The sequence below is a fragment of the Hyperolius riggenbachi genome, chromosome 3 (genome assembly GCF_040937935.1).
Source record: "Hyperolius riggenbachi isolate aHypRig1 chromosome 3, aHypRig1.pri, whole genome shotgun sequence".
In the NCBI taxonomy this organism is placed as follows: domain Eukaryota; kingdom Metazoa; phylum Chordata; class Amphibia; order Anura; family Hyperoliidae; genus Hyperolius; species Hyperolius riggenbachi.
The window spans coordinates 439,703,970-439,720,108 of NC_090648.1; the positions used below are offsets into that span (position 1 = coordinate 439,703,970).

The 16,139-nt window shown below is 41.9% G+C and overlaps 1 protein-coding gene across 1 annotated transcript in view; it reads right to left on the reverse strand.

The window, feature by feature from the left end:
- FCHSD1 (FCH and double SH3 domains 1) overlaps positions 1–16,139 on the reverse strand; it is a 198,153-nt gene that overhangs the window by 12,510 nt on the left and 169,504 nt on the right. The window contains exons 12-15 of the mRNA XM_068277714.1: positions 14,247–14,351; positions 10,320–10,481; positions 7,188–7,310; positions 1,966–2,049 (exon numbers count right to left, since the gene is read on the reverse strand). Coding sequence (XP_068133815.1) covers positions 1,966–2,049; positions 7,188–7,310; positions 10,320–10,481; positions 14,247–14,351 — 474 coding nt within the window. The remainder of the gene's footprint in view (positions 1–1,965; positions 2,050–7,187; positions 7,311–10,319; positions 10,482–14,246; positions 14,352–16,139) is intronic.

Consider the following 16,139-nt stretch of genomic DNA (forward strand, 5'->3'; position numbering starts at 1 on the left):
CAACTGTCAAAAACTGACAGGACACCTTTTTATGTGTAAACCAAACCTTACTGGGTCCCACTGGAGAGAAACTGAGAAGTCATTTGCATAGCTGAATGTTTCAACTGATATTGACACATAATATTTACGGATAATTATATTTTATACAGTCTGCCCCATGATGACTTATGTCATTATACGTGACTTGTGGACCCCATGGCCACGCCTTGGTTTTAAGAGGTTGTAGGCTTCATTAAATATTTTTGTCCATTACAAAGTAGTCGGTGTTATTTATGCATTTAATTGTGAATAGGGGATTTCTTGCTTATATCTTTTTGGTGTGGGCCATATACTGTACAGCAGATGCGGAGTCTGCATGGGTGTTGCACATACACATACATGTAAAAAGGGGGCCAAGGTAATTTCTAGTAGAGTATCAGTGAAATTACCGATATTAATCTACTAGGCTCTATGTCAGGGGTTCCCAACCTGGGGGCGATCGCCCCCAGGTGGGCGATTTGGGTTCTAAGGGGGGCGGTAAATTTGTGGGAGGCGACAGGGGGGCGATCAGTATGAAAAGGCAGAAAAAATAAAGTGTCGCAGTGTCACTAGTTTTTAAGAAAATTATGGGCAAAAAATATGATCTGTATAAAATATGCAAGTGTGCATGATAGAGTTGCGTAATTCCTCAGGGCTCTTTGGTCAAGCGCCGGTGTAATGTCAGATAGTGCAGCCCGGAAGCAGCCTTCCTCACTGAGTATCGCGCATGCTCAGTGGGAAGTTAGATATTATTTACCTGAAATATCTCCGCTTCCGCACCACGTACACTCCCGAAATTTTCAGGGGAGGGAGGGGACCCCCAGATCTAGCTCTGTGTCGAATTGCAGCCCCCGAGCCCCACTAGTTCCCGAGATAGGTTTGATGCAATCAGTCTCGGGAACCAGCAGGGCTCGGGGGCTGCAATTCGGCACAGAGCTAGATCTGGGGGTCCCCCCCCTCCCCTGAAAATTTCGGGAGTGTACGTGGTGCAGAAGCGGAGATATTTAGGACGTTTTACGTGGCTGCACAATTTAATGGGACGCAGGCTCCCACTGCGCATGCGGGACTGCACAACGTGCGGGGCTGCAATAGCTGACATTACACCGGTAAGGGAATTGGCGCGAAGTAGTTGAGTCACCGGCTATTTTTAGCTGGCAAGGTCACAGCGCTACCCCCTCCACCGGCACCACCACCTGGCATAAGGGTATACCATACTAAGAGAAGGGGGGCGACAGGGGTGAGTCGTCTTCCCCTAAGGGGCGATACCTCATAAAAGGTTGGGAACCACTGCTCTATGTAATTACGATAGTAAAATATCAGTAAGAGTTGCCATTATTTTCCTATCACCTAACCTGACCCCATTCTCACTTGTACCCTCCCCATCAATGCGTAATCCTAACTGCCCCCCCCCCCCCCACACACACGTCTAACCCTAACTGACCAGTCTCCCCTAACTGATGCCTAACTCTTACCGGCCCACGAATCAATGCCTAATCCTGACCCACCCCCCAACCGATGCCTAACCCAAACAAACCCCTTATACCTGATGCCTAACTCTGACCAACCCCCTACCCATGCCTAATCCTGACCAAACAGCGGCTACAAAAAGCAGGCACGAATTTTGGGCCCCGCCATAGCCACCCATGTTAATAGCCGCAATTAACAGCTATAACTGGAAGTTTTTATAGCAGGTGGTCCGGCATCCACTATTTTATATTTGCAATAGATCCGGGAACTGTTATGGTGTATACAGATGTTTTTCTTACTGGCCTGGACTGCAGAAAGATAAGCAAGACTAGTCATTAACGTAATGAGCCAAACGGAAGAAGAGTTACGACAGAGAGACAAAAACCTAGTGATAAAATGGAAGACAGTATATGCAACAAAACAGCCTATTCTATAAATACAAATGATTTATAGAATATAAAGCAGCAATTCTGAACAGACCTTCACCCACTCTTCTACGTCTCCATCTTCCATGACCTCCAGCAGCTCGCCTTGCACGATGGACAGCTCATCAGGTTGTGCAGCCTGTCAGGATACAATACAATGCAGCATTAAAGAGGCACTGTAGTGACATATAGTAGAATGCAGTAAATTATTCAGGATACCCACTTTTTATGGTAATTTTCCTGGTTTCAGCATCAGAGACACTTCCTATATCTATGTATCGCTGTAACCTTACTCTCCCAGTGATGCTTAGCCTAGGCTGTTTAGCCATGTGGAATACTCCTCCAAGAGCATTCTGGGACCCAGGCATTACGGTGGCGTAGTGGTTAGCTCTCTCGCCTTGCAGCGCTGGGTCCCTGGTTCGAATCCCAGCCAGGGCACTATCTGCAAAGAGTTTGTATGTTCTCTCCGTGTCTGCGTGGGTTTCCTCCGGGCACTCCGGTTTCCTCCCACATTCCAAAAAACATACGGTTAATTGGCTCCCCCTAAAAAAATTGGCCCTAGACTACAGTACTTACACTACATAATATAGACATATGGCAATGGTAGGGATTAGATTGTGAGCTCCTTTGAGGGACAGTTAGTGACAAGATATATATATATATATATATATATATATATATATATATATATATATACACTGTACAGCGCTGCGTAATATGTCGGCGCTATATAAATATATAATAATAATAATTATTATTATTTTCACTGGCTTTGGAACTCTCAGAAACATTCTGCAGAGCTGTACCGGACAGGACTAAAGATAGATCTTGCTACCTGTGATCATTTTCAGAATGCAAATCAGGGTTTTTACAATTATACATGAATATTGTAAAAACAAATAAACAATTATTCATTAAGTTATTTTACCACAGTTTCTATTTTATGTAAAAAAAAACAAATACCCCTAGTACAATGAGAGGTTGATAGGAGAAGCATTTTTTTTTTTTTTAGCATGCACAGATCAGGGTGTCATTCTGTTGGGTCACCTATGCCAGTGACTCAATTTTATTTTGGTGGGTACCCCTTATGCAAGCCTACTTCCCAAGTACCCTCTGGTATTGCTAACATTGTCTCAAGTACCCCTTAGGAACCCTTGACACACATTCATTTATTAACCAGATACCTTTCCTGTGAATAAATTATTTCCTATTTTTTTAAAAAATTATCTTTCTTTTCAATTTTCACCTTTTCCAAAATACAAAAATACATTTATCAATCATATAGAAAACCTTAATATTACAACCACCAATTCTAGAAGGAAACTTATAACAGCTACTCTTACAACTTCTTCAGGTTTTTATACATCTGTGTAACCCCTAAAATACATATACTTCAAGATTTAGCTCTCCCTGGCCAACTATAGTAGCCCCTGTTTCCTTAATTATTTCCCATTTGTAATCATCAAACCTGTACATTCGTTTGTTTATATACAGTGTAATTTTCCAAAAACAACATTTCCTACATCTATTTAACTTTATCAAGCCCAAGTACCCCCTGTACCCATTAGAAGTACCCCAGGGGTACACGTACCACATGCTGAGAATCTAGGGCCTATGCGTTGCATAACACAAGGACATTCATGGGCCATGGATATCTGAAGGACTTGTTGCAACTGCATCACACCCTACCACAATCTTAGATCAATGTTCTAATAACTTGGTCACCCCAAAAGTCCATTTCAAGACCTTTAGAGACAGAGCCTTCTGTCATGCTGCCCTTACATTTTGGAACTCCCTGCCACACCCAATCAGAACATATCCATCCCTGGGAGCATTTAAGTCCAAACTAAAAAGCCACCTGTTTAGTCTGGCATTTATGAACTGACTCTGTAACACAGTCCAGCCTGCAATCCTGTATTGATCTGAGACAACTACGGCATGCGCTTTGAGTCCTATGGGAGAAAAGCGCTTTACAAATGTTATTGTATTGAATGCAGAAAGGGCTTTATTTTTTAGGTACATTTATTCTCTGCTTGCATTTGTGTAGTTATTATTGGAACTATAATGTAATGACTCCACCTGTAGGCATGTGAGGTTACTACACTACATGCAATATTGTTGGCTTTCCAGGATAGGTTTAGATATCACTGCTTAAAGCAGACCTGAAATCATAACTTCCTCTCTGCTGTAAAAGATAAGCAACAGCATAAGAATATTTAAAGAAAAACATTTCCTTGTTACAGCTGATACAAACCCTGCAATAAATCTGCAGTGTGTCTACTTCCTGCTTTAATGGAAGCAGACATATTGTTAACATCCTGTGTTTACCGATTAGCTGCTCTGACATGGCAGTCAGCTGACACAGGCGAGAGATCAAATTACAACTTCTGATTAGTCACAGATGAGGGGGAAATAGACAGGCTAAACTCTCTAAATACATACAGAGTGCATTTCTCTATGTTTTCTTTCTGTCCTGTGTAAGAGTTCAGATCCACTTTAAGTGAATGGTTCTCTCTCATACAGAGCAGTCACCCATCATAACATACGTATAAGTACAGACTGGTGTAAGGAATGAGTTCCAAACTTGTAGACACAAGCTTATTCCCTCCGGTGTTCTTTGATTCTGTGAGAAGACCCATCGCAGTTGCAGATCCAAGGCCAAGACCTGCAGACAGTTGTTAGCACTAGAACTGTGTTCATAAACATGACATTGAAAGGGTTCCCTTCTATAAGAGTATATAAATGAGAAGATGATCTTTATTAATGTAATGCTAACTGAAGATGTTATTTATATTAGCTTTCTATGCCCTCTGGATGACCTGGGTAAAATAATGGAGCACAAATGTCATGTGGCTGGATGTATTGCTGTGCCTTTCTATTTTCCCAACGGTTGCGACGTTGCCGAGGAGAGATGTGGCTATCAAAGATGGTCAATTAGACGCAAAGAATTTTTGGTTTGCGTGCAAATTTATGCAAATTGTATGCAGCCTAAAAATATACAGCAAGGCCCAGTTCACGAGGGCATTAAAAGCACAGTCGCAATGTTTGCTACCCAAGCGATGTCATTTTTTACGTCAGGACCACAGTTTCCCGGCGTTCTCCCAAGTGCAACTCTCAATCTTGTGGTTTTGTTTCAATCTGGACGATGATCGAATTTGGTATTCCCCTGAGGGGGGCAAACTGCAATGTACTGGTCGATTGACAGGAAAAGCCATTGAACGTTACCAAATGCTTTTCTCCGACTCTCCAATAAGCACACTGGTTGCCGTTCCTGACTTACGGAGAGACGGGGAGAAGACCCGAAGTTGAAATGCAAATGGCATTGCTGATTGGCAACGTGAAGGGCCTACAGAACCATAACATTGCAGGTTGTACAGGGCCATTTGGAAATAGATATTTGTACCCAAATATCAAAAACCAAAGGGGCATGTATTTATCGCTATACAGAGGGCGTACTTATTTTAATCATAATATATGGGGTCCTTTTGGACCTAGATGATGTTGTATGGTTAATCCAGTGGTGACTGGAAGCAATGTACACACCTATGAGCAGCCAGATCACAATAAAAGGAAGCCCTGGACAGGTATAACAGCTTGTACATATAGCTGCGAGGCTATGCTAAGTTGCTGTGACATTATAAATGTTTTTTAACTTGTTTATGCACTAATAGCACCGCTGGCACTTTGTATTTTCCCCTGACAAAGCCCCTAAAGTGTATGGGGGTGAAACGTGTTGGGTTAAGTGGTGGGTGGTGATGTGTTTATAGACATACATTCATAGCTGGGGGCACAGAGGACAAAAAACCCTATCAATTTTGAAAACCAATTGGTTGTCAAAGGGTGGTTTATCCACAAATCCCATCTTCCTACCCAGTCATTGTATCTTTGCAAGCAGTACAGGTAGAACCTGTTCCAGATGTCAATTAAAAGTTTCATTTTATTAGGCTCCTACAACAAGCATAAAATTGTATATTTTTTTACCAAGCAGAAAAGCATTTGATATCGTCAAAACAAGATGCTGAAGCTGCTGATTCAGATGCCCGTCAGAAACAGCTCTAAGCTAGTTTTATTATTATTATTTATTGTGTATTTATTGTTTTCATGGTTGTTTATTTATTGTCAAACTATTATGTTTTTAATAAAGTGACTTTAATATTCAGTAAACAAGCCAATCACTGCTCTAAGAAGCAGCAACATCTAACCTGCAAGAGTTCATATGGTACATATGGTCACAAGGATTTCCACGAAGCAATTCACATAGCCTTGCTATCCTGCTGATTCTTCTGTCTCTAAAGGGACGTACCCACTACGCAATTTTTTCCAAAGATTTTTCCGACAACCATGATTGTTTAAGAGACTAGCAATTATTTCTATGATCTTGTGACGTGGGTACTGCCACCCGATTACACAAACATTTGACGGCGCGCAGCAACGGTGATCCTCACATTGGATCATTAAGATCCCCGATGATTCCCGCGTAGAGTACCGCAACCGCCTGAACTCTTGTTCTTGCCCGTCGTGTCTCCCCCCCCCCCCATCCCCCCCCGGCAGGAAGATGGATTGGGGGAACGCTTGTGGTTGGGGGACTATGCTGCGCTCCATCTTCCTGCATGGTTAGGTGAGTATTCAGCTTAAAACTTAAAGCCATAGACCCGGAACAAGCATGCAAATCAGATATTAGACTGGGTTTCCCACATGCTTGCTTCAAGTGTGTTATTCAGATGTCACTGATGCATGAAAGATCAGCAGCACAGCCAGGCAACTGCTATGGTTTAAAAGAAAATAAAAATGGCTGCCTCCATATCCTACTCACTTCAGGCGTCCTTTAAATGCCATGTTTGGTGTGGTTATGGATTATTTATTAGTAAGCAGAGGAGTGTAAAAAGCATTAATCAGGCTATGCTGGTTGTTAGGATATAGAATATTATCTTATGGTGGCTAAGAAAATATTATTCCCAACAATCAATTGAATACATTGATGTGTCACTAATCAAATCAAGAAGTGCCACTGCACTAAACTAATTGCCAAAAGGTTCAATCTGATATTTTAGGAGCGGTCAATTCAATGAAGAGGTCAGTCAGATGTTCCAGTATAATCATTTTAAGTTGAAATTGCCATGTTGCTTCATTCGGTTTCTGCAGATCAGACAGATCATTCAGACGAATTCCTCATTTAATTTGCTGTGGCCAGAATTAGTTCATTCATCTGTGAACAGCAAAGATTATAAACAAATTGGTACTGACGCTACTTCAATGCATACCTTCCAGTGTTCTCACCTTATAACTGTACAGTACTTGGCAAGGTGACGGATATGAACGAGAGCCACTCAGATTAAGGTTGGATTCTTCAAATATCTCACCCCCATCATCCTCAAACTCCGAGAAGTCAAACTCTTCCATCTGAAGAAGGGGGAAAAAAAGATATGAGCTGCATTGCCAAGGCTCCATAATAATAATAATAATGTGAGCCTGTATTCTCTCTGAAATTGGCATGGCAGACCTAGGGCTATGTATAGATTCAAAAAAGAGTTTACAAAGAGTCACAAGATGGTAAGCTCATACTCGATTCAAACTTGAAGTAAAGATAAAAAGATGAGATAAATAATTGTATTTGTACAACTAATCTGAAATAGAACTTATTTCAAGTGTTTAAAAATCTATGAGTGAAGTTTCAGCCAGATATAACATCAGAATGTCATGACTGCTGTTTCTTTAGCTCCCACACAGAGAAATGATTACCTTTCCATAACTTCCCTCTATTTGGAGTGTTTGAACAGCCACACACAAGTTTTATGACTTATAATTAGTTATAGAAGAGATGGCGTGGCTGTCCAACTGCTCCAGATAAAGAACTGATTTATTAACCCTTGCAATGAAAAAAATCTTTATTGTTTTGAGATGCTTTGCAACTTCCTCTAGCTCCCCCTCACTATGCACTCCCTTTTCCTGGCCTCCTAGGATGCACTCCTAAATAAGGGATTAGCTAAAATATTATAGAGAACTCCTCCCACGCATTTTTTTTATTATTTCAAGCCTGCTTCACACAGCTTTATACTGGTTTATAATTTTTAAAATGGACCAAAACTCAGAACTTCTCTGCTCTAAAAGATAATCAACAGCATAATAACCTTTAAAGAAAAAACTAAAAATCCTTTGTTACAGCTTACATAACTTATGCAATAAATCTGCAGTATGTCTACTTCCTGCTTTTTAATGGAAGCAGGCAAAGGGCATCCTGTGTTTACACATCAGCTGTGTCTGCCGAGGCTGCCGAATTTCTGTGCTGACACAGTTGGAGAGCAAAGAACACTTGTGATTACTTACAGATGAGGGGGAATTAGACAGGCTAAAATCTCTAAAATCGCACAGGGTGCATTTCTCGGTTTTCCTATTGTACTGTGCCAGAGTTTAGGTCCACTTAAGCCCCGCAATGAAGATGAATACCTGCTGGGTGCCCGCAGGCATAGGTTTGATCACTCTAGTCCTCATTCACACATCATGCGCTTCTGTCCGCTTTTTTCAGCACATAATGTTAACAGATACATGTTGCTGAAAAAAAGCGCACAGAAGCGGACATTCACACCAATGCGCTTCTGTCCGCTTCTGTGCGCTTTTTTTCAGCAACATGTATCTGTTATAGACCTGCCCACACTGCGTGGCTATTTGCGCATTTTCTACACCACATTTTGTCATGTTCAGTCTGTATTTACAGTGCAGCTGCCCGCATTCTGGCTCTTCACATTATTCTATAACGAGGCATGCTTCAGCACACTGGCTACCTGGTTACTGCGATTGCTGCAGCACTGTCCTTATACGGATAACAGTCACTGCCCTGATGTTACTCACACAGGGAAATGGTTATACTTCCTGATTTAGAGAGCTATTTATACAGCTTGCGCAGATACCCAAGTTATTGTTATTGTACGGTTGCCACAAAGGATACGCCAATTATGGTGTTTCTACGGATCAAATATTTTTTATTTGCTAATAGCTGCTAATTACGTTAAGCCTATTACTGCTAATCTCCATGGAGACAGCCCCTTAAAGATTGTTTTAAGGGAAAAAAATATTTCCGGTTGGATATCGGAAGACTTGTTTGCCTTTCAAGATTTTCTTCTAAAATGAGATACACTGGATAAGAATTGTCCCTTGTGGGCTCTGAAGAGAGGAGCATCCACAACTCAATGAGAAACCTTCTGGCAGCTTGTAATATTGCAGCACTGCAGTTAGCCACAATTTATTTATATTGCTGTTTATTTTGGCAAAACATTCAAATGGCACCACTATTAAAGGAAGATTATAGAGCATCTTCAGTGGATACTTATTTTGAGTTACTGCAATGTTGAACTCAAAGTGATTCTTTGTTTTGTTTTTATTTACTTACTGTTCAAGGTTTCTGTTATTGCTTTACATGCACACATTATTCCTTTAGTGGATTTCTATAATTCACTACAATGATTCCCCAGCTTCAATTAAAAACTTAAAGCAGAACTACAGTCTGCCATAATTTACAATTAAAAAATTGTCCTTGAAGTCCTCTTTTGTCCTCTAGTATTCCTACCTGCCTTTTGATCCAAAGTAGTGATATCTGGGAGAAAAATCACAATTCACGCCCAGGTTACATTCCTCTCCTAGATGCTGCCATCTTGTATAATTATGTAATAACCAGTTCAATCATAAAGAACTGCAGACAGGAACCTACAGTCACTATAACTTGCACACAAACTCTCTGCTATAACGTGGCCCTTCATCTCCTGCAGTCAGAGAAAAAAAACTCTGGGCAGCCATGGAGAGTTTCTGTGCCAGTGGGGCTCATTGAGAATACTTCCAGGATAAGGTGAAAGTAAGCCTGTTAACCCTTTCAGGCAGAGTTTATTCCTAGCACTTTTAATAGCATGGGCACAAATATTTTTAATGGAGGAAAATCTTTTTTTCAGTCACAACTGAATAGGCTTCGCTGTACTCCTCTCCACTTGATCCAAGATGCTGCTTAAGCCCTCCATTGCATGGGCAACCTGTACTGAACAGTAAATGCAGTGGGCCTATAGGCAGTGGCGTAGCTAAGGAGCTGTGGACCCCGATGCAAGTTTTACAATGGGACCCCTCAAGCACTCTATACATAACAACTGATATGGTGCACCAAAACCTGCCAATGGCAACTACAGTATCAGAGGTGTAAGAAGGGGATGGGGACAGTTTGTTAATGATTACTACTATTCAAAGTATCTATAGAAGTGATTATTATGAGCACAGGACCAATATAGAGCTAATGCTGTATTGGAGGGAAGGCCCTCCGGGGCCCTTCTGGCCCAAGGGCCCCGATGCGGTCGCAACCTCTGCAACCCCTATTGCTACGCCCCTGCCTATAAGCATAGCAAATAGCAAAACACTGTACACAGATAAACTTACTGTGGGTGACAGCTCTCCATTAGACATGCGGGCCTCACTCAGTCGCCGCTCTTGTTCCAGTTCCTCATTAGCCTGAACCATGGCGCCAGAAAGCCAGGTGTCTACGTCAACTCCAACCATACGCAATAAATCCACCCGAGCATCAGCTTTCACCTTACTGACCTAATGGGTCACAACGAGACAGACATGGGTCAGTTTGTATTAGCAGAGAGATACAGTTCTTTTCCTGATGATTTCAAATTGCAATAGCTGCAAGCTCTTGTGACAAAGAAAACAGCCTGATCGATTATAATATAAACCCTTCACTATTTTATCATTCTCTGATATTGTATTAAAATTTCCAATAGGACATAGCATTCAAATCTACACAGCTGTCTAGAATGGAAATATTTTTATAGGGCAACTGAAGTGAGAAGGATATGGAGACGGACATATTTATTTACTTTTAAAGTGAACCCGAGATGAAAATAAACTGAATAGATAAACAATTATATTTATTCTCCTACTCCTAAAAATGCCCTTTTTAGTATCCCATGGTTTTCTTTTATAATTTAAACATAGATCTAATGTACTGTACATACACATGTTAATCTCATCATGTCACATATCTCCCCCCGGTACATTTTGAGCAATACCAGTTGCCTGGCAGTCCTGCTGATCCTCTGCCTCTAATACTTTTAGCCATAGACTCTGAACAAGCATGCAGCAGATCAGGTATTTCTGACATTATTGTCAGATCTGACAAGATTAGCTGCATGCTTGTTACTGGTCTGATTCAGACACTACTGCAACCACATAGATCAGTGGGGCTGCCAGGCAACTGGTATTGCTTAAAAGGAAATAAATATGGTAGCCTCCATATTCTTCTGACTCCATTTGTCCTTTAAATATTAAATATTTTCCAACCTTCAAGACTGGTACCATTTTTTACTCAGTCCTGTATTAAGCAATGATGGAGCTAAATGTATCTGTTCATTACGTAGGTGATATAAAAGAAATCTCTTTAAAAAGTATCCGGCCAGGGACCCCTTAACCAGCTACTCCTTGCAGGAGAAAATTCTATTGCTACAGGCTGAAATATTCTCACAGCCATACAATGCCTTATGCCCTTGCAGAGGATGCAGTGGAGGAGGAGAGTCTGCAGCTGATTCTGACCACATACTTAGAAATACATTCTGCTAAAAGTACAATTTTATGTTCTTCTCTGAATCATTCTTAGCTACTTTACTTTGTCTCCTTGCAGTTCCACTTCACAGATATTCTAATTTCTTGCTTGTCCATCCACTGCAGTACACAGACATTGGTAGCTAATTCTCAGAACCTACACCCCTCCTGTTATGTTTTAATGCAAAAAAGCATTACCTCATAAACACTTAAAGGGGACTTGAGATGAGAATGATATGGAGGCTGCCATATTTATTTCCTTTTCCCTGATCTTGCATCTCTAATACTTTTAGCCATAGACCCTGAACAAGCATGCAGAGCAGGTGCTCTGACTGACATCTGACAAGAATAGCTGCATGCTTGTTCAGGTGTGTGATTTGGACACTACTGATGTCAAAAGATCAACAGCACTGCTGGGCAACTGGTATTGTTTAAAAGGAATTAAATAGGGCAGCCTCCATATCTTACCTCAGATTCACTTGAAGGTGTGCACACATTTTAGAAATGTGTCACCTGAAATGATAGTTCCTTAGTTTTGGGTGGCAGTTTAACTCATTAGCAGCTTTAATAGAGTTATCTGGTTTGAGATAACTGTACTGCTTTTGACCACATTTGGCATGGTTGTGCAGTAAATTCTTGGAATGCTTTGATCTCTGCTAACTCTAAAAATATAGAAACTGAAAGCAGAAGTCCTCTATTATTGTCTCACACCGCCCCCTAGTGACAAGTGGCCATAAATACACATTACAGCGGTGCTGATTAGAAGCAAGGAAATCTAACAAGAAATAAAAAATTGCTAAAATAAATTGGCCTGGAGCACACACAAGCCTCTTAATAAATTGGCTGCTGAAGGGTTAATCATGAAGACATGCATGCTTAGTAGCCAAGCACGGTAAGGGGAGAGTAGAATGAGTAGGCGGCAACCATCCTTGAAAACTTAAAAGAAACAATAGCAGTGGGAACAGAGGGATCTCGCACACTGAATCAATGGTGGGGGAGAGGGGACATCTGGGTCCCCTGTACACGCCTTACATTTAAACCCAGGAATTAACATTTTGGCTGTGTTGATTTATTTGGCAGGAGTTTATTTAGAAAAACATCTGTGACTGAAATTAGGGTTTAAATACAAAATACGATTACAAATATGTAGTAAAAATACAAGGAATTGTTACTGCTGCAGTTTTCCTTTCATGAAAGTACTGAATGTCTGATCTTCACCTTTCCAGAGCTAATGAGGAGTCTGCCGTGTGTATATTTAGCTACACCTGCGCTGCTAGATACATTGTGGTTTCCTTTGTTCCCGCGGCTGGGAGAACCAGCAGTGAGTCACCTGTGAGTCAATCATGTAACTGATCTCTGGGGTGTCATTTGTCAGGACTCTGTTCCGCTTTTGCTCTGCATGGTTGAAATAAACCTGTGCTGGGAGAGATATGGAGGCTGCCACTGCGAACTCTGTTATATTTAACCTAACTAAAGCTACATACACACGTCCAACTAAACTGCCTGATTATTGTCTGACTTTAGTGTGTTGGACGATAATCAGGCGCATTTAGGCGTGCAAACAATGTGACGAGCGTCTCATAACAGGCATTGCGCCCGATCCAACTGTCGGATCTATGTTGGCCTATGGTCATCTGATATTGTGCAGTTGGTCCGTGTGTGCAAGTCATTTGAACGACTTGTTGTAGTTTTGAATGCACAGTGCGTCGTGCGCATTATGTCCGTCTAGACGTGTGGACAGGAAGGTCGTGGAGGTTATCAGGTTGTGCAGTTCGTCAGGTTGTTTGTGCGGTCCTGTGCATGTTGTGCACTCATTGGGTGTGTGTATGAGCCTAAACGCTTTGTTCACCTGATCTCATCTCTTCCTCTGCATATCATAATACCAGTTTCCCTAATGCACAGTGTCATCTAACCTAGCTGCCTAGATTGAGACTGTGTCTGTGATTGTGTTTATGTTGGTGTATGACTGTGTGCGTGTTTGGATGTGTTTGTGTGTCACTGTGTTTGTGTGTTTCTGTGTGTGTGACTTCTGTGAGTCTGAGACTGTCTCTGTGATTGTGTATATGTTGGTGTATGACTGTGCGCATGTTTGGATGTGCTTGTATGTCATTGTGTTTGTGTTTCTGTGTGTATGAATGTGTGCACTTGTGAGTGAGTCTGAGACGGTCTATGTGATTGTGTTATATGTCTGTGTGATTATGTTTGTGTCTACAGCCGGCAACGACGGGTCCGCCGAACCCTCCCGCTCGGAGGACGTTCAGCCGACAGTAGTGCTGTGTACGCGCTGTCGGCGGACTGATAAGCCTTATCAGTCCGCCGACAACGCGTACACACGCACTAATGTCAACTGAACGTCCGCTAAGCGGGAGGGTCTGAAAGATCCGTCGTTGCCGGATGTAGTGCATGTGTACGCACCTTAAGACTATGTGGGTGTCTGGATGTGCTTGTAATTGTGTCACTGTGTTTGTGTGTTTCTGTGTGTGCGACTGTGTGACTGTGTGTGTGACTGCATGTCCATGACTGTGCTTGAGAATGTGAGTCACTGTGTTTGTGTGGGTCTGTGTGTGTAGAAGGTAGAGTGTGAGGGAAGTTAGGGCAGAGGCACACACTCCCTTGTGCAATCCACCCTCATCTTTAACTGTTCTTAGCATTACAGTCATATACCTTTAGTTTATGAAAATGCACATGTGGGACATCACTCGCAAGGCCAGATTTCCACTTTGTTCTCTGGGGAAAGCAATTTAGAAACATGAAAATGCACACCTCAGATTTCCGCACGCTTTCCTTGACTTCCTCTATTTTCAGGTCCATGTTGCTCAGCTCGTCTTCACATGTGGTTTTCCGCCGGGTTTCTAACCTTTGCAGGACCTGCATAAGACACAGTCAAGATTCAGCTAGTATGTTTCAACAAAAGCAGAGTTCACTTACCATATTTACATCAACAGAAAAGATGATTAAGTCAAATGCCTTGTGAAAACTAATGTTGCCATACACAGAAGGACACATTAAGATTTTTTTAAACGATTTTTCCCCACGAATGACTAACAAATTTTCGTTAAACTATGTTATGTTATAACAATGGTCAAAGATGGCCGACAAACTGCGACAGTTGTTCATTTTGAATTACCGTCATGGCAGATCACATTGCAATTGGCCGTTCAGATTTTTGCTTTTGTCAATGGACTTAAGTGAAAATTTGAACAATCATTTTAACAATCGTTCGCGTTGCGTCATTTGCATCCCATCATTCGCAATTGTGAAGGATGGATCGTGGAACAATCATTCATCTGTGGAGTTCCTTGATCCCATCATTCTGGGGGTACACAGCTTTAGTGTACTTATATGTATGGCTAAAATGTTTAAAGGGAAGCCAAGGTAAGATACATATTGAGGCTGCCATGTTTCTTTTCTTTTAAACAAACAATGCACGTTGCCTGGCTGTCCTGCTGATCCTCTGAAACAAGCTGCATGCTTGTTTCAGGTGGGTGATGCAGACACTACTGAACAGAAAGATCAGTAGTGCTGCCAGGCAACTGGAGTAGTTTAACCTCCTGAACATTACGCCACTCAGGAGGTTTTGCAGCCTCGGAGTCCGTCGTATAAATCTAATAGATTGCATGTCTGCAACAGGTTTAGCTAGCACTAAGCTAGCTAGTATAGGTGGCCAGTACCCCCTGATCACCCCCGATCCAGCCACCTATACATTACCCAGCCTGGTTCCAGCGATCGCTGCAGCCTCCCCGGACAGCTCCGGTCTTCTCTATGGGGAGGATCGTACATGGCGTCATGCACAGTCAGATCCTCCCCATATAGAAGACTGGAGCTGTGCGTGGAGGCTGCGGCGATCGCTGGAACCAGGCTGGGTAATGTACAAGTGGCTGGATCGGGGGTGATCGGGGGTTGCTGGCCACCTATCCTAGCTAGCCTAGTGCTAGCTAAACCTTTTGGAGACATGCAATCTATTAGATTTATACTGGGGGACTGCTGAGGCTAGTGAGCGGCATGCCCGACACAGTTTCGGGCATACCGCTCAGGGGGTTAAGAGAGTTCGTTTAAAGTACGACTTTAAAGCATGGTTTAAGCCCTCCTGCTTTTTAAACTGAACCCGAGGTAAGAGTTATACAGAGGCTGCCATGTTTATTTCATTTAAAGCAATACAAGTTGCCTCTAACCCCCAGGCAGCGGAGGAGAAAGCCGGCATAAAAGATTTTTCCTGCAGCCCTTCAGACTTTTAACCCTTTAGGTCCCTGTTTGAAGATGCAGCGGAGCTAGTAGGGAAATCATCTAAGCATGTCGTGTCTTATGTTTAATAGAAATTCACCTAAACTCTGGCCATTAAATAAAATGTTAAGAAAGACTAACACACAGATTCAGAGGGATTAAAATGAACATGTAGCTCTAAAGGGAGGCTGGGGATTTTACTACTGTAATGCTATCATCACAGTAACAGAGCAGAGCCCTACTCCACAGCTGTTACCGCACAGATCTTTGTGAATGGGTTTCTGTAAATTACCAAACTTCTACTGCACCTGTGAAAATCTTTATGAATTAGCAAAAAAAGTCTAAAATGCAGAATGCGATATTTTACAGATCTGATTTTTTTTTATCGAACAGCCCTTTATGAATTGAAGCCATTATACTCATATGTGCCTACCC